General features: G+C 44.6%; 1 protein-coding gene across 3 annotated transcripts in view; it reads left to right on the plus strand.

Moving 5' to 3' along the window:
• The window catches only part of LOC111869159, a 113,545-nt gene that overhangs the window by 36,858 nt on the left and 56,629 nt on the right, over positions 1 to 20,058 (plus strand). For all 3 annotated transcript variants that reach the window (XM_033753304.1, XM_033753305.1, XM_023860428.2), the window contains exons 2-4: positions 9,808 to 10,100; positions 15,050 to 15,231; positions 17,344 to 18,130. In XM_033753304.1, coding sequence (XP_033609195.1) covers positions 9,808 to 10,100; positions 15,050 to 15,231; positions 17,344 to 18,130 — 1,262 coding nt within the window. The remainder of the gene's footprint in view (positions 1 to 9,807; positions 10,101 to 15,049; positions 15,232 to 17,343; positions 18,131 to 20,058) is intronic.

Below are 20,058 nucleotides of genomic sequence, written 5' to 3' on the forward strand. Positions count from 1 at the left end.
AAATTTTACAATCGTAAGCCAGAGTTTCGACTTGAGTTTGCTTAAACTGCTTTCCTGTTTCGTATTTACCCAAACCATCATACACGCTTTGTAGGAACGCTATTTAAGTCACTTTTACAAAATACGTCACGTTTATTTGTTTTACCGGTGGATTACAATGAAGTCCAGGGCCAGAATACGGTCTGCAGTCTTGCTTAGGACCTGCACTTGGAGGAACTAAGCTCACTGAGCGATACTTCTCGTGGAAATGTTGGTCAGGGGAAGGATTTAATTAAGATCCAGCTCTTCGGTTAGTTAGCCAAACTGTCAGTTAGTTAATTGTTTGGCTAGTTACTTAGTTCGTCAGTTGGTGGGAAATTGGTTATTCAGTTCTTTAGTTAGTCATGTAGTTAGATATTCAGTTAGTGAATTAATTGGTTAGCCCGTTCGTTGGTTAATTTGATGACTGACTACTTGGTTATTTAGTGAGTTAGTTGGTAGGGCAGTCAGTTGGTTAGACGATGGTTGATTGGTGATTCACTGACAAGTCAGTCAGCTAGAGACTTAGTTAGTTTGTTGATAATAGAACACTGAAGGTGGCAGTGCAAGGGGCCACTCCTTATGCAGTTACTCATTAGTTTGTTGATAACTCAGTCAGTCGAGCTAGTGGCGATCCTCTGCCCGAAACCGGACACTTACATAGTCCAGTATGTTGCTGAACACACAGAGTTGTAATGGAAGTGACTCTCACAGGTCACTTGCTCTGGACATAAATTCCGTTCGACTTGGTCCTGAACGGACACTGTGGAGAGACTGAAATTTGCTTATGTAACTGACTAAAAATAAATGTTCAGTCATAGCATCCAGGCACGGAATGGCTTCCGGTAGCATGGGAACTTGTTCTGAATTTTTACCAGCAGTGCAAGTTAATATAAAACATGTTAGCATAACTGGGTAGGTTGATGTAATGAACACATATTACATGTTTCGACCGATACTGGCTTGCTATCCTTATCAAAGTGTATATAATATTTTATATTGAACAAAATACACTGCATAAAATTGTCGCATTTATTATTGAATTATACTTTTAAACCCCCTCAAATATGATGATAATGTACCGCACGTGGTAATGAGGACCCAGGTTGCGATTTAAGTTGTCACAGAGACTGCGGCCCCACCACGAGAGAAGGAAATGTCGAGCGGCAGAAAGCTGGCAGAAGCGTATGTTTCGCTAGAAACGCGACAATGCGGAACTAAAAGCCCACTGTGTTATCACACCGCCCTCAAATTTTACCCTGTTTTCCGCGGAAATTATATGACTTTCGAAATTGTACCAAGGGACATTTCCTTTTCGTCTCATTGTCATTGGGCAATCACGTCATGGTGTGTGGTGGCTCGAAATGAGGAAGCCATCCCTGTGACCGGCCGTGGAGGCCTGTGGGATACTGAGACGTAGAAGCTTCCACGTTTTCTAGACAACTGACTCACATATGGCGGTGAGGTAGTTAGCCTTAAGCATCGGCAGTCCTTTACCCCCAGGAACATTCCTGGTACTCATTTCTGTTAGAGCAAAGGTATCCAAACTACGGCCCGCGGGCCACATCCGGCCCGCAAAAGAATTGTGCAGAAATGCGCCAATTGACCTAATTTTCCAATGAGTACTGGTAAAGAAAATAATTGTTCATATAATTCAAATTCATTAATTAAGACTGTGTTTAAAATATATTGATATTCCATATTATGTTAATATTAATATTATTCACAATTTTAGATTTGAAAGAAAAATTTCGGAAGCGATTTGCTGATTGGGATGCCAGTCCTTAAGAAATTAGATTGTTTCAAAATCCGTTTGACTGTGATGCTGCAGATGTCCCGACTCAAATTCAAATGGAAATTATTGAACTTCAGGAAAATTATCATATTAAAGACAAATTAAAGGAAATTTCATCGAATTTTATAAATTTCTGAACTCTGAGCAATTTCCAAATTTAAAGAAATTTGCTTGTAAATTTGTCTCCATTTTTGGGACGACGTATCTGTGTGAACAAACATTTTTCCCAGATGAAGTACATCAAGTCGAAATACAGGGCAAATTTATCCGATGAACATTTAAAGCCGCTACTTGTGATTAGCGTTTCAAAATTTGAACCTCACTTTAATCAGATTTTAAGAATGCAAAAAGAGTTCCATCATTCACACTAATTGTTTTATTATCATTTGTGATGAAAATATGAGCATTTGCTGATACTGTCTGTTGTCATTAATATACGATAATTTATTCTCACGTACTTCGTATTTAGTTTATGAAATTCTGTGCTTTCAATAAAACTCATATACCTAGAGTTATTAATTTCTTAGCCCATTGAAAGTGCTGAATTACCTAATGTGGCCCGCGTTTCGAAAAGTTTGGAGACCTCTGTGTTAGAGGCTGAGCCGACCCCAGGGTCAGTGTGCGACAGGAAGGATTAGGTCAATTGAAAAATCCAGTGACCTCATCCGGAATCGATCCCACGACCTTCTAGATCCTCCATATAAAGCAGGTGTGTTGGGATACTTCAGTATTGGTTTTATAAGTGAAATTGACATTTATCTAATGTTGGAATCCCTGTTATTATGTACACAGTAGTTAATGCAATGAGTAAAACATGCACATGAAATTTCAGGCGCGTTTGAAGCTGTGATCGAGGAGGTACTCGTAGAAAAGGATGGAACAGGACGATTCCAATGTTAGGGAAGGCAGAAACATGCGGTCTATGTACCTGCAGACTACAGCAAGGAAATCTGCAGTGCATACGTAATCATGCTGGGAAACACGCGGTATATCCGTAACAGTATTACGCGGCGCTGTACGAGTATAATGACATCCCGGCTATGTGAAACAGAGACAGGGGTTTGCTTCTCATAGCACCGTCTAATGAAGGCAGGAGAGAGCGCTTGATACACAAATCCTATGGGCGCGGGCATTTGGGTGCCACTGGAAGGGCTTTATAGTATTCGCGAGGTTTTTCAAAATAATGTCATAATTGTAGGATATTAGGTTTCACAGTACTGGCTATGAAGAATGACGTCTTCTGGGATGTAGCGTCGTGTAAATCTATGTGAACCCATGTTTCAGAGGGACGTATCGCCTCTATCTTCAGGGTAAAAAAATCCGGGAGCGAGGAAACAGCGTGAGAGGTGGCTAGCAACATCCCAGAATGTCACAATTGTTCCCTGTTAATCGGATAGCTGTGAAAATGTCCGCTCTGAACGTCTGTCCAGTGCCTATGATTTTTAAGTGATCAGATTATGTTCATGTGTGCTTAATTACCAGGAAATAACTCATTTCTCGCCAGGCACTTATTTGAGAAGTACAGCGTGCTACTACAATGGCTTGTGGAGTGTGTTGACGAGACAGGACAAAGTGCAGAGTCATTTCTAATCTAATCATTCCAGTTCTCTCTTCCTTTTCGGTAGATTCGTATAATGGAAGCTCTAAATTACAGCTAAGCTCCTAGTCTCATCGCCCAGGAGAGGCTGCTGATCCCTGCCGCAAAGCAAACCAAGCAGAAGCTTATTCCGAAAGAGATAAAAGCACATTCTAGTTCGATAAGATTTTCTTCCGTGTCATGACAATTTCATTCGTAACACGGATCGTTATGTGACAGGTGTGACTCTTATATGGTTTGAAGTATTAGATATATTTATATATAATCTGACAATAAATGTGACATATGTCGTAAGGTATTAGACATTTCTATACACAGTGTGACTATGTGAGAAATTTACGCGATATGACTGAAATATGGCACAGTTCTACAGCTGTCAGCTGAATCATATGTCAAGGCACGCGGTGGTGCTGACGGTTCATTTGCAGGCAACGGGAAACCTCAATACGCCTACACGATTGCATTCTGTTATTATTTTGTCTGATGGAATGAAATCATTCTGGTGCCACTCTGTAATGAAAATGAAACTTTATTTTAAATCTGTTTCCTTTCGTACGCAATTTCTGAACGGGTGCGGAAACTGGTATGAAAATGCAGTGGGTACCGAAAGTTCTTTCTCCGGGGATGAACCGTCCGAGACATCAATTTATCTGTTTCCGGTTTAATTAACCATCTTTCGGTAGCTCACACAATGCAGTGTCGAATTGTAGGGCGATTCGTGAATAATGAACTGGAAGGGATGTGGAAGGCAGATGTGGCCTGATTGAGGTACTTCCCCGTCATTTCCCTGGAAGGGGCTAACGAAAATCAGAAAATAGTGTTTTCAGTATAGCCGGAGTCCCAGCCGAGATCCAAACCGGGGACTTCCCGGATGCAAATCCGAAGCGTTTCCATTTGGGCCAACTTGATCTGTCCGAATGGTCCAGGTAGCCACGCGAGCTTTCGCCTAGTCCCGACGCCAAACGTGCCTGGACCTCTACCTCTGTTCCCCACGTTTCTTTGTGGTCGTCTTTACTCAAGAGGAAAACTCCGTATTTACTTTCAAGTAAAATGGCAGGTTATTCAATTGAAACATGAAGTGAAGTTCCTGCGCAGGCGCTGATGGGCACGAGGCGTCTTACTCAGTGTTACGTAAGATCCCTGCGACGTGGAAAAGCGGCTTCCTGTACGAGTACAGTAGATGTGACGTAACCGTGAGTTTAGGCTATTTTTATGTACTCTCTTAGTTGTTGTGTATTGTCTTGTTACCACTTTCCATCTGCAGACACGTCATCTAATTCTGCACGATCATTATTACAAGCAATTCTCGCGTCTTCTAGAACATGGGTTCGCGGTCTGATGCTGGCTAGCAAGGCACGCGCTAATTTAGAAACAGGCTTCCTACACAGTTGTCATCCCTCGACACACCAGAAGCGCGTTGCTTTGCTTCACCTGCAGAGCTGGGAGCGGCAGGCGTTGGGTCTGCAGAGCGAAATGGCCTTCAATACGCTGAAGACGACGTGGAGAACTGCGAAGTCGCCTTCCGGCGAGTATTTCTTGCTTACTTCACCCTTACAGTAATGATTACGATGAACACAATAGCTTGTCAGATTTACTAATGCCTGCAGTTCAATTTCGGGTGCCTGAAGTTAGAAAGACAACCACGTAAGGCTCGGAGCCTGAGAGTAGTCGGTGCCCTCTCCCAGTACCAAGAACTTATGCCCTTGGACTAGTAGCAGCAGCAGCTAACATTCCGTTTTCGTATGCCCTGTCAGTGAGCAGGTAGAATTCATTGCCATCGCATGAGACAGGAAGCAAACTTGCTGCCTGCTTCATGCTCGTTCTTCATTTGGCTTGCACTTGAACCCTGAAGATGAAGGCGACGATTTCCTCCAAAACATAGATTTAAACTGACCACTCTGCGTTATATCTTCATAACCATAGCTGTGAGGACCTCAGACCCTAAATAATTTATGTATGAGTATGGAACAAAAGATTATATATTCAGAAATTTGTAATTGGGAATACTGGTGCATTTTTTACAAGCGCTAAATTATTCCGATCCAAGTTCAGAGTCCGAAAATATTTTACTAATGGTGGCTTTGCTGACAAATGAAAGAATCGCAAATGATTTCGTTCCAGTGCATGATACAGCCTGAAGATACAACGCCATGCAGTCCTTTGGAAGTCAGCAGACGCTTCGAAGGAACACGTCCCCTCCATGATCGGATAATAAGCCGAGCAAGAGACCAGAGTCTCTTGACTTTCAACACGGCGTTATATCCTAGAAGACAGAAATCTTCGTAACCACGTGTGTGAGGACCTCAAGTCCTACATGCTTTCAGTGGACCCCTCACTCGCTCATTGTATCCTCGGCTACGTCCTGGCATCTACAGAATGTACAGCTTATCTGTGGCGACACGTTTCTTAGGAAATCTCCGCTAATCGCGAATCAAATTTGCTAAATTCATTGACCTAATTTGAACTTCAAATAGGCGACGAGTCCAAGGCAGAACTTGGGAATGAAAGTAAACAGGTCCTGTGAAAGGGACGTGCTGACTCTGGGATAAGAGGCCTACTGCATGTGATAATTGGTTATAATGTTGCTCCCAAGAGGCAAGACGAAAGAAGGGCGCGGGAAGAGTACACGATTCATGTCTCATACTCTCTGCCTAATAGTGTTATGATTAGTTGTTAAATCAAGATATAAACATAGGGTCTACGTGTAGCACACATGCAAGGAGGTAAGAAATTCATAGACCTGTAACATTTTGGATGCGAAATGTAGGGGAACAGAAAACTTGAAAGACTCACGCCTAGAGCGTGAACAGGTTGTAAAGGTGCGGACTCCACTGAAGAAGCCCAGAACAGGAGCCAGTGGCAGGATTTTGTGAATGCGGTAACGCTTCTTGCAGTTCCATAAAATCAGCTTTTTCTTTTTTTTCCTTCTCTGCACTTCGGAGGTGGGAAGGAATCTTCGTTTTTAGATACCTCTTTCATTAAAATGACCAGCTGCTGCCTGGACAACAGGAGCTCGTTTCTAGGCGACGGCAGGGATTTCTGTCTTAGTTACCACGTGCTTTGAGTTCCAGGTCTTCCTTCAGCATTTTGCTTCCAGACACGGTCCTGCTTCGCGGTCTGTGGGTACCTGGGGACACCTGTCTCAACTTGACTCTCCCAATCCCAGCAGCTAAACGTTGAAACAGTTGATTAAAATGTGCCCTGACTGCATTTTTCCATGTCCTCCCTATCTCATCATTTATAATCTCCTCACTGGGTTTTCTATATGTCAGAGAGAGTTAAAACTTATTCGTTAAATACGTGAATGCAGAACAAAAATGTAAAAGTAAAATTAATGCCGTTTGTTTCAAAATGGAAACTTGTAAGATGGAGAAGAGATGCACGACCATGTGAGATGTCATAACCTCGATGGCGTGTTTCAATAAGCCGTTACCTAGCAATGGATTTACATGTCACGGTATATTGCATAACAAACATAAGACATCTAGATAGTATATCGTGTTGCAGCAGCCGCAAAACTCTCTTGATGATTGAAGTCTGGAATTTGTTGTCGTTTGAGGGTTGGCTTTTAGAATTTTCCTTAATCTAATTTCAAATGTAATTCAAAATTGTTCTGTGCTGCTTTCCTTATGCTGGTGTTGTGGTGTTTGTGGTGTTTTTGTGGCTCTTCCAGCCCAGGCCTCTTATTCAGTTCCGTAACAATTTTTCACAGACGAGAGGACTCCTTGGACGAGTGAGCAGCTCGTCGCAAGGCCTCTACCCAAACACAGGAAAACACAAACACAGAATAAGCGCATACACGCACGAAATATCCATACCTTAAGTGGGATTCGAACCCACGATCCCAGCGTCCGAAAGAGCGAAGACCGCCACTGTGGTCAGCAGGTCGGATGGTTAGGCTCACATATTTCGAGTACAGCCCCGGACAGTGTAGGGTTTGGGACTCTCACAGCGGTAGTCATGAACAGTTGTCTTCTGAGATACGTAAAGCACCGTGCAGTACGTTGAAAGAAGGGGCACGTAAGGGCATAGACACACTGGTACTAGGATATGCTTTCTTACAATGTGCGTTTTCGTCACAACGTTGTCAGCCATTGCATTCCATTCACGAGTTACGTGCACGTACGCTCGCCCTTGAGGCGCGATAAGTTCTACCAGGGACCACGATATCGCAACCTCAGGTCATCAGCTGGGGCATCACCTCCGACCCGGAGCGTTGTAAGATATGTTTGTTGTAATGAACTGAGCAGATTACTCATAGGATAAGCACAAACTGCTCAGTGAGTTGAGTAGGCCTTCTGCTTCGCAAGGGCACCGACACAGGACACCGTCCCAAGCCGGTTCCATTCACCTCATCCCTAGGATCCATCTTTAGGATATCTTCACGCTTATTCCTCTGCCTTCCACAAATATTCGCCATCCCCCCCCCCAGCTGCTCCCCTTAGTTCTGAGTGCTTTCCTGAGCACGCTGTTTGTCCTGACCTCGAAACAAGGGCTGGCCAGGAGCCTGTGTAGAGTAACATCTTCCCCTCTTGGAGACCAAGTGGAATCAGTGCGTTTTAAATTAATTCTCCTTTCTCTTATCGATCTGTGGCCCTACCGCCCTTTCCTTTGACCTTGGCCGTTTTTCAGCTTCTTGATGTAGTCTGTAGGGATCCATGGACGAGGGATCAGCTTGTCGCAAGGTCGCTACCTGCACACAGGACATAATAAACATAATAAACGCACGCTGACATCTACGCCTCAAGTGGGATTCGAACTCATAATCCCAGTGTTTTATCCAGCGAAGACAGTTCATGCCTTAGAACGCAAGGCCACTGTGATCGGCTCCTTTCCCTTGTACGAGTACATATGGTTGTTGTTGTTGTTGTTATTATTATTATTATTATTATTATTATTACTAGCATCATCATCACGCACAGGATTTAGGATAGAAGTGCATGCAGCTCATCGCAGCTCCCGTCATTCCTGCACCCTATCGATACTCGATTAAAGTCGGGCAATGCTTGTTGCCATTCAGTTCGGAATGTTTTGACTCCTAGCCTGGAATATACATTAAACTTAACAACTTTAATTTTGCCCGTAGTTTTGAATTTATATTAAACTTGGTCCCTCGCATTTAGAGAAGAGCATAGGAACAGGGTGCTGAGGAGAATATTTGGGCCCAAGAGGGGGAAAATAATGGGCTGTAGAAACTGCATAATGAGGAGCTCAACTTATTATTATAATTATCAAAGAAAGGAGAGCGAGGTGGGAGACATGCATACAAAGTTTTGTTGGGAGAACCTAAAGGGACGAGACCACAATGTAGATAAGACATAAGTAGGTGGGAGGATCATATTAATATGAATTTCAAAGAAATATGTTATGAGGGTGGAGACTGGATTGTTCTGGTTTGGGATACGGTCATTGGCGTACTCTTGTGAACACGGAAACGATCCTTTGGGTTCCATAAAATAGTGGGAATTCCTTGAGTGACGTGGCAGTTTTTGTCGTGATTTGTGTATGCAGTTACCCCGGCCTCACTTAAGGTATGGACATTCGGAGGGTAGAATTTCCATTTACTTCGTTACGACGGCAGTGAAGGTGGTGGGGGCGGCAGTCGACAGTTGAGGAGGGGACTGTAAACGTAGGATATTTTATATAGGCCTTAACTCCTTCTCTTGAATTGGAACTATTTTCCGCCTATTGTCTTTTCCTTGAGACATTCCGCAATTCTCCACGGCCACTTCTCGGTCAAACGGGATATAACACGTAGGCATGTAGTTTCGAGTTAGTTATTAAACGACACTTTCATTATTGAGACTATATAGCGTCGATGATAGGATGATTGATGAATATGGAGCAGGTACTGGAATGAGAATTGGTAGAGGAAACGGAAATGTTCGGCGAAAACTTGCTTCAGTGCCACTTTGTCCACAGCACATCCCACACGACCTGGTCTGGGATCGAAACCGGACTGCCGCAATGGGAAGCCTGTACGGATTGGATATGTCACTATGTAAGAACTCCATGGCAGAAATTCCTTCCGGAACCACGAAGCAGATGCGCGTACAGCACTGAGCCCTTTCGTTTTCAGCTATAGGGGCGTATATCTGTCAGAATTATAAATAATTCGCAAATTTTAGACTTTTCTATCGGCGAAGGAAAAGACAGGCTTGTTGACGTAACTTTGCTTCCGGAAGGCACACTGGTCTATGTAATCTGTGTAATCGTTACGTAATACAAACCTTTTTTTTTAACTCCAATAATTATACAATCTATCCATTAAGTGTGGATAATGAGTACATTTTGTGGTTTACATATAGAAAAGGAAAGAGAACTTGTCGTGGTGAGCTTGTTCCAATGAACATGCTCAATACTTATTTTAAATACAAACTTGAAATACTTTCTTCAGAGGCGACGCCGTCGACGTCTCGCGAGGCGCAGGAGGTGCTGTTGCCGCGCCCGCCAGTCACCTTCCAGAACCTGCTGCTTCGGCGCCAGAGCGCGCGAGTGACGCGGCACAAGCGGGGCTTGAAGGGCCCACTGAGGGCGGTGCGGCTCTGCATCCTCAGCGTGCTCCTCCCTGGCCTGCTCATCGCCGTGCCACTCTACATGCGCTTCCACGTGTACGGAGAACAGCTGTACCCAGTCGGCATGTCAGACATGCGCCTCCTGGACAACAGGGTGTCCACCACGTGGTGCCAGGTACGGCAAGGTAACACTGTCCCTTTGCCCGTCACTGGTCTCTGTCCCGAGTTAGATGAATGTAGTTCATACTGACCATACCATTTTTGTAAGATCCATTTTAATATTATGCTCCCATCCATATCTAGCTAGGCCTTTTTAGCCGTCTTTTCCTTTGAGGTTTTCTACCAACCTGTATGCACATGCATTCCACTTCTGTCTTACGCGAGCTACATTCCCTGCCCATCGCATCCTCCTTAACTTGATCAGTGTAATTATGTTTGGTGAGGAGTACAAGGTACGAAGCCCTTCAGTACGCAGTTTTCTCCAGCCCCTTATTATTTCATCTCCAGCACTCTGTTCCCAAACACCTCGGTCTCTGTTCTTTCCTTAATGTCAAAGACCAAGTTTACTACAGGAAAGATCAGAGTTTTGCATGTTCGAATCTTCTTGTTTTTAGACAGCAGACGAGAAGAAAAAAGATTCTCAACTGATTGATAGGACGAATTATCGAAATTTAGTCTGTTTTTTATTTCCTCATGAATCAAATTTTGGTCTGTTACCGTCGCCCTCAAATGTCTGAACCTTGTCATATTTTGAAAGGACCAGTTAGTCATATTTACCTCATGATTTTGCTCTGCATTCCAATGGCTAGGGGCCAACACATACTTCGTTCTCTCTGTGTTTACTCCTAGACTTCATGGTCGTGGGAGACTACAATCTCCTCGCACTGCGGGAGCTGCGGCCGTCTTTAATTCGGGTGTAATATTTTATCATCAGGGAGTAGGGAACTTAAAATCTCTACTTTCACATGTCTGTCTTACGCATTTAAACTCAGGGATAATGGTATCATTATTATTATTATTATTAGTAGTAGTAGTAGTAGTAGTAGTAGTAGTAGTAGTAGTAGTAGTAATAGTAGTAGTAGTATTGAGAAAATGGAATGCTCGGTTGCATGGCCCTGTGGGGGAGTGGAGATATAGCTCCATGCATTCATAACTTGAGCGTTAGATGGAGGTAAGTGGTAAACTTCCACCCTGCCGCTATGTTCCAAGGGAAAACCTCAGGTCCCCATTAGATAAGCGGCTGAGTGAACCCCACAACCGGTTTAGACTGCCCACCACTGTAGAATGTTAGTTCGATTGCTTGCGGAAAGTTGTGTTCATTCTGCGTACCTCGTGTGACGAGTACACGCAGCAGAGGGCTTGAGAGTGGTGCAGGTTAGACAGCTTGTCATCTCTGGCAAAGCAGCTTTCTTGCTGTAAACTACTCCGTGATGATGTCAGAAAACTTTCACGCCTTAACGCGCTCCATTGCGTAACGAGTCATAGTTTGAGCTAGAAGAAGGCGCAGTAAAACCTGCACACAACGGAACCCCAGCATTTTATTAGTTTCAGACACGTTCTCGTACAACGTAAATAACTTCGTCTAGGTAAGAATATTGGGCAGGTTACCTCACTTTCATTTCCGAGTTCATGCCGCACTGCTGCTGAGCGGTGTCTTGCTTTGTGCCAGTTCACTGATATGCCAGGCATACATTTGTGTGACGGCAAGACCTAGTTCTCTTCTGAATATGATAGGAATGCGCCTTTTTAGAAAATTTCGAGAACAGAGCTGTCTGAACAGCAACAGTAACTACCCAGTTACGTAATCTGTCCAGAGCGTGCTCCCTTTTTCTCTTCAGTGGGTGCAATACTGCATTTTTCATTTTCTACTTCCGACACCAGTGAAACGGGGCGGCACGCTGTAGCGTAGTTGGCTAAGGCTCTATGCTACAAGCCGGAAGATCGCGGGTTCGATTCCCGATGAGGTCATTTGATTTTTAAATTTACCTAATCCTTCCAGCCGCACTATGGCCCTGGGTTCATCTCAGCCACTATCATACGAGTACCACGAATCTTCCTTCGGGTAAAGGGCGGCCGGACTAACAACCTTACCGCCATCTGTGAGGCCATTGTCTAGAAAATGTGGGAGCCTCGACGTCTCACAATCCTATGGGTCTCCGCGGCCTGTTACAGGGATAGCTTTACCTAGAGCAGGTTGCCTTATACACGGTTCACGGTACTGAATGAGTGGTTTGGGAGTAAGCAAAAGACATTCATAATTGAAACTTTCCATCCAGTGTTCTTAAGCGACTGAATATAGAGTCTGAGATGAAAGCCAAAGGAAGGCTTGGGCCTCAGTGGGAGATTTATACTGTAATTATAAGTGTAAGTATATGGACCGAACCGGCTCGGGATAGAATGAAAGTGTCAGTTTGTGGTGTGTATCCTGTGATAACATTTAAGGTTCCATATTAGCAAGGAATTCTTGAGTAGCTGAGCAACTTTCGAAGGGTGACCTGGTACTCTACAGTGGGTTAGGCCTACTTGAGGACACATAGGGAACATGACAGATCAGCGTCATGCTCCGGCCACTCCCCTAATCCAATCGGGATATGTGTCAACCAGGAAAGTCCTTGCCCTGCCTGCAATCGAACTCCTACCGTCCAACATGTAGCCCAGGCGCTTTACCGAGTGATGCCCTCCAAGACTGCGGACCATGCAAAGGTCAAATGAGGAAATAAGCCTGGAAGCAAGCAAGGGCTGCTGCACGTTACGACACTAGGGACAGAGCAGCGCGAAGCATCAAATACAAGACTTTTTTTCAATGTGAAGAATATGCATCCTGTTCACACGGCCATGAGAAAGACTTCTGTTGCTTCATCTCAATCTGCGAGTGTTTTTATCTACTGGGATTTATATTATATGTTCATTAGAGCCATGTGATGAAGAAACATTTTCAATGCCAAGGAGACCGATTTATCGTTGGCAAGCAAGAGGAAGGCAGCTAATTGGAATGTGACAGCCTGGTAAAACTTCCACACCGCGTGATGAGTACGTCTCTGGTTAGGCTGACGGCTCCATCTGTGAGTGAGACCGCGTACCTCGTGGTAACAATTTCGTCATGGAGGCTTTCAGCTTCAGTTTGCATTCGGATACGGACATTAAAAATATATTAGAAACTTCAGCCGTTGCATGTTTATAAAATAGTCTGGCACAGAGTTTATTTGATGTACGTGTAGGAAGAACACGGGCGTGGACAGTTACATTTTAATGTGAAGTAAACAATTTTAAATTTGGCCGCGCCATAGCTCAAGCGGTTAGTCGCTGGCTTCCCACCGTGGCGGCCCGGGTTCGATCCCGTGTGTAGTCAAGTGGGATTCGTGGCGCACAAAGTGGCACTGGGGCAGGTTTTCTCCGAGTACTTCGGTATCCCCTGCCAATCTTCATTCCACCAGTTGCTCCACAATCACCCTCCCCTATCATCTGGGGCTGATACAATAGGCCAGAAGTGGCCGCAGTACAAGGGACTTAGTGCCACCCCACTAGCAATAAAAAAAATAAAACAATCATATTGCATAGCTCTGTGGTCTTCATGTCAATCCATTGCAGTTGCAAAGACATGAACATGGCGACAGTGCGCAGCGAAATGAAGCATACCGTCACACAGACTCGTCCTTTGCATCAGGCATGCGATCGTTTGATTCGCATGGTGCAAAAAGTGCACAGAACTCCGGAGACTGGACCGCAACTGGCAGCTTCTTGAATCAGGCTGCTTCCGAATGATTGGTCGTTACTTGCGCGAAATGTGAAAGTTACGTCACGAAGAGTCTTGTCTGTATGTCTGTCCGCTGCTCGATGTCATACTGCAGTACGCAGGAAGATACTGCCTACATCTTCACGGCGAAATGGTCAGCTATGCAAGCACCGCCATGGGAACCTCAAATCTCAAAAGTTGTTTAATTTTTGCTCTTCTCGGCCCAATGTAGGCCCACTTCGAACTCCAACATTTCCCGAAGTAGCTTGTTAATGTGGAGGCAAAGCCCTTAGACTTATATTCGGGGTTGCTACGTTGGGAGACCCGCTGTTCGGGCTAATTACGTTCCATGGTCTTTCTCGGTCCCTCCATGGAAGTTCTGGGATAGTACCTCAATCAGGCAACAACCTCTTCCTTCCCGATTCTTCCAATTCATCAATCACCCTACCATTCGATGATACATAGCCTGAACTGGTGGCCTTAGACTTATATTCGGGGTTGCTACGTTGGGAGACCCGCTGTTCGGGCTAATTACGTTCCATGGTCTTTCTCGGTCCCTCCATGGAAGTTCTGGGATAGTACCTCAATCAGGCAACAACCTCTTCCTTCCCGATTCTTCCAATTCATCAATCACCCTACCATTCGATGATACATAGCCTGAACTGGTGACAGCGTAATAAAACACACAATTATAAATTTCCTGATAAGAACCTTCAGAACATTACTAATTGGCACGAAATGTAGATCTCAGTAAAATGCAGGCAGCTTTCGTTTGATGCGGCGTGTATTCATCGAAACAGCCCACCAGAACAACACGTGGCCTCACTAGCCTGAGTTTAGTTGTACGAGTTGGGTGAAACTGAATGCCTTGTATGCGGTCTCAGATCAGAGCATTGACAGATGAGTGTGGATCACCGAATGCTACTAACTGGCAGTGGAAATTCTAAGTGCTCGGAGAAAAGCCTGCCCTCGTAACCCTAATTCCGGTCAGTTTGTGTCTCCAAGGTCTCTTCACCGCGTTATCACGTTACATGGCTTCATTAGCCTACATAATGGAATCATTGTGCTGCTTAATGTAGCGGTAATATTCCAGGCATGCATGGGAGGTAACCTGTTATAATTTCGGTCGGATAACCGACTGCCTTCATTGATAATTCTCGTGATTTTTCTTAATCCCTCGAAAGACCGGAATACTGGCTCCATATGGGCTGTGAATGCCTTCTTCCGAATTATTATCTATTAACATTTCGCGATCTAAGCCTCTCGTTCAACACAACATAACCTCATTAGTCGAAGCTGTCTCATTAATAATGTGAGAATAATCAGCAGTCAGTTAACCAAACCCTGCCTGGAAGGGTACAATTTTCACAGTATTGTTTTGCATCTTCCAGCGGCAGCTAGTCGAAGCCAACGTCACATTCAACGCGTTTCTCCTGCCTGAGCAGCCAGTAATTGAACCCGAGCCCCTGAAGGTGTCCATGACGCGTCACCTGGAGCTGGAAGACGACATGAAGGAGTACTGGGCCTTCTACCTGCTGCAGGGATCCTCCGTCACAGTCTCCACCTGCGTCAGGTAAACATCCGGTCTCTTTCGTTACCGGGAACCTGCCTTTATATTGTAGTGGCAGCCCAGAGAAAATTAAGTGCTCAAAACGACACGCTTCTCACCCACATGAATATTTTGCTTCTCTGATGGCTACATAAAGAGGGGAAAGACGTTGCATAATTTTTGGCTTTGATGGCGTTGTTCGGCGTGCTTATTCTCATCTTCTCCGCAGACCTACGGCTTGACGGCTATGGGGACAAGGGTCGAGTTTCAAGGACGTTCGGAGGACGAATGTCAGATTAATTTGACACACCCTCACTACCCTGCACGTATCTCCTCTACTCGCAGCCACAGTCTGAATTCAGCCTCAAAGTGTTCTGTATCTTCTGGTTGCTTATTTAACGACACTTTCAGTATTGATACTGCAGAGCGTCAAATTGTATGATGATAAATCAGTGTTGAATTTCAAAGGATCTGAAAGGCAGCGGTTGGTTCCTAAAGGAAATACTGCCCGAGAACTTGCCTGGAAGGATTAAAGTTTCGGTCAGCATAGCCGGTGTCCCTGCCGAGATTTGAACCTGTGTCTTCTGGAACCTAAACCTAGATGGTTACCTCTAGACAAGTCCCTTTGGTGACCTGTTTTGTGGTGTAGGCTTCTAAATACTCAGTAAGACAAGTGACAGAAGTTCAAGAATAGTTATACCATCGCGTGATCTGTCCGTCACAGAAAGAAGTAAACATCCATGCCCCGAGTTGTAGACAATGATTAAACGAAGCTTCCTGTCTCAGGCACTTATAAGTTTACTTCTATATAAATATGATCCTATGTTCAATTTTAATATAATTGATCGTGCTGCAAAAGTATAATACGTCATTCTGCACGAAAAGAACTTGTCCATTAATCCAACATAAATCAAAAGACGAAAAAATGCTCGTTTGTTCACCGTTAGGATGATTTAAGCCTTCACGTGTTTGTTGTGTGAACGCAAAATAATAATATTTATCCTAAGCATTCCGTTTTGATTCTCAGGTTATCCAGTAGCCCACTCTTTCAGCTGCATAAGCAGGCACATGTAGCCTCCAGTGAGAGGGTAACATAAACTGGAAAGTATGTGGACAAAGGCACTGCGCCTGCCTACTTCGGTCTAGAGCACTGAGAAGAGTCACGAACTCCCCTCCCCTCCCCTCCCCCAGCAGACATGGCCGGTCTTATGAAGCAGTGGCACGTGCTAACAAACAAAACAAACTCCGTGGCCTATAGTCCGCAAGCGAACTATACCGACCCACCGAGCGACCGCCGCTTGTACACGAAGTTAGTGCCAACTTTAGCGGACAGAGGGTGTCGCGCGGTCAGCGCAACGGATCCCCACGGACGCCTATCTCGGTTTTCTAGGCCGGGGCACGTGCTAACACCCAGCAAAGTCTTTCCATTGGGTTCTGATACAAGAACAAGCCTATTTGTCGTCGCCTGGGTCTAATGGCATTAAAGTCTCCGTGCTAATCCTTCTTCAGGTAGAATGTCCGGGCACTTGAAAACGATTATGTAAACAGCTGAATCTTAAGTATGACTGATACTGTAAGTTAAAATTACAACACTTATGTTTCGTAACACATCAACAAAATTATGATCCACAAATCAAGGGGAAGCCCCGTTGCTATGGAAACCCGATCGCAAACGAAGTGTTCATGTAACGGGATTTTGCACGTCTTTTGCGAGTGTGCAAGAAATGTGTGCGTGGAGGGTTGTCTATCTGACCATAGTAAAGTAAAAAGTAAAACTAAAGGTATTCCTGTAACAGGACGTGGAGGCCCATAGGGTTGTGAGACGTCGAGGTTCCCACATTTTCTCTAGACAATCGGCTCACAGATGGCCGTAAGTTTGTCAACCTTATGCACCGGCCGCCCTTTACCCCAGGAATATTCTTGGTACTCATTTCTGTTAGAGGCTGAGTCGATCCCAGGGGCATTTTGCTGCTGGAAGGATTAGGTCAATTGAAAAGAAAACCAATGACCTCATCGGGACTTGAACCCGTGAGCTTCCGGCTTGTAGCATAGTGCCTCAAGCAACTACACTACCGCGTGTCCCCATATTGGAAGTGTACACAGTGTTTAATAAATTGTCTCATATCTGAACGACAGGTGGCCCGGCGCATCGCTAGTGGTGATCCGGGGTCATAAACACTTGCATCAGTGCGCGTACATAGGGGACGATTCTTCAGAGGAGCTGGAGGAGATGGAGGGGAATTTGGAGGAGAGAGTACAGTGGCCAGCAACGTCGGTGCGTGATCCCAGCAAAACAGAGATTGCAGTAGGTGGCCGCTCGTCGACGAATGGCAGGAGTTCCAACGAGAAGAACCAGCCGACACGAATGAGAAGGGTCCGGCCCGGAGTGACGTTCCACGCGAACATGAGCCCCATCAATTCTGACGAGAAGCTGGAAGACAGAGACGATGCAGACAATGATGACATAGATAACATTCTTGTACAGTTCATTCGAAATATGGTTTGGGCGAAAAGCAGGCCCAAAGCAAAGGGTGGTGTCACAGGAGCAGGAGTGCCCGCGGCGGCAACAGAATCCTCAAGAAATAACGTAACCGAGGACGTCTTGGTACCGACGTCTAGTGAAGTGTTTGAGGACGTTCTGAGGAGACTCCAGCGGCTAGGAGACCGAGGGAAAACTGTCCTTAGGAGACTGAACAAACAAATGGGCGATTTCCTTCCAACAGATCAGGATGAAAACAGCCATCAGAGTTTCAACGTTTTGAGGAGCATAGTTCGTGACATGTTAAAGGATCAGGAAGGTGGAACTAAGGACAGGGATGAGGAGCAGCCTGACAGGAAACGCAGGGCCATCACGCTGTCGCCTCCAAGCCTACAGGATTCTCTGAACGCGCATGCAGAGGACGAGGACGCAGCTATTGAAGAGGTGAGCTAAAGCCATCTTACGAGTCTCATATGCACTTAGGCTAAGAGTTCACAACTGCTTTCCTTCACAGACATGTAAAAAAGAAAGGGTGGTGTTTCCGAGAGCCTCTGTCGGAGACATGCGAATTTGGGGCGACATTAAATCTGCTTGCTTCTTACGACTGCTTGTATAAGACGGCTTTTGGATTGCATGGTTGGATTTTTTGACACCTTATATATTCCCACAACTCGGGACTACAGGTAATGACAGCGCTATCACTATTGCACACATTTTCCATTTCACCGTTACATACGCACTAGGGTTCTCAGTCTGCACTAGTCGTGTCCTGGCAACGGATTTATAAGTCCCACTGCCACTTCAAATCGCACATGAAGTCTTCTTTTCACAGCCTGGATCTCTTCGTACAATTATTCTGCAGTTGCCAACTCAATTCAAATTCTCTGCTCCAAAGCTCGTATCCCGGCAGGCTGACGTCTCGAAGCTCGACTCAGCTGAATTCTTCTTTTCATAATGTGTATGTATTAACAGTCTTCAAGTGCACACAATCCCATCTACCACTTCTACACTACATGTTTCGGCAGTATGCTGCCATCTTCAGGTGTATCGATCCGTCAACTATTTCGCTGCTTGCCTTTATATGTCCATTTACAAATAATATTATATATTATATTTAATTATTATAATAATAATAACTGTACAAGAATGTTATCTACGTCGTCAGTGCTTGCATCGTCTCTGTCTTTCAGCTTCTCGTCAGAATTGATGGGGCTCATGTTCGCGTGGAACGTCACTCCGGGCCGGACCCTTCTCATTCGTGTTGGCTGGCTCATCTCGTTGGATGTGACACGCACGCAGCCACAGGAGTAGAACACATCACAAGACACAATATACACACACATTAGAAACATAAGAAGAACGACCCCCATGTGGATGATCAATAACACACACGAATTTAAAATATGGCGTATGAGATAATAGGTTTTAACAAGTTTTAAATACATGAACTTTATTATTATATAAGGACGTATATAAATTTAATATTATTTGTAAATGGACATATAAAGGCAAGCAGTGAAATAGTTGACGGATCGATAGACCTGAAGATGGCAGCATACTGCCGAAACATGTAGTGTAGAAGTGGTAAATGGGATTGTGTGCACTTGAAGACTGTTAATGCATACACATTATGAATATGAATCAGTGCAACAGGACGCTAAAATACAACATAGAACTCTTCTTTATAACCACTTTGCGCGGACCACGCAGAAAAAAACAGTCTCTCTTATTAAGGAGGCGTGTTTACTGATCCTTTGCCTAGCAGTGGATGCCCTATTGTTACGCGTGTTTGCTCCCGCGAGAATATGTTTACCCAAGTCGTTGTCTAGCGATGGGTACACAAATCACAATATGCTCCTTCCAAATATCTGTTGACTTCCAACGGATTACGTTGCGTTATATCCTTGAGGACTGAACTCTTCATAACCATTGGTGACACACCCTCAAAATCTTCAAGAGCAGCAAAATTTTAACAGAACCTGTCAAAGATTCAGAACGTATGCATACGCTTAAAAGTTTACGTAGACACGTAAAGAAAGTAGCCCTTAAAGTGGGCCTAATTCAAAGTGAACATATCAGGACACAATTTAGTATGCCTGAAGATTCGTTGCATGAGTCTGAGCGAATTGCTCAACATGCAGACCGACTGACACGATGACACTATTGGTTCTTGAAATTCTTGCTCTTCTTGGTTAGATTTCACGTTGGCGTCAATTCTTGCCAACATTTCCATCATCTTTTCCATGTCCATGTTGTAGCAGTAAGATTGATTCACAACAAATTGTTTCTGGCGTGTTTAAGTTCGTAAAAATTCTGACACCAAATTGTCACGTGTCTTGAGTTCGAATCTCGTTGATCACGTGTGTAAGTTC

The sequence above is a fragment of the Cryptotermes secundus genome, unplaced genomic scaffold (assembly GCF_002891405.2).
Source record: "Cryptotermes secundus unplaced genomic scaffold, Csec_1.0 scaffold1109, whole genome shotgun sequence".
Classification (NCBI taxonomy): Eukaryota; Metazoa; Arthropoda; class Insecta; order Blattodea; family Kalotermitidae; genus Cryptotermes; species Cryptotermes secundus.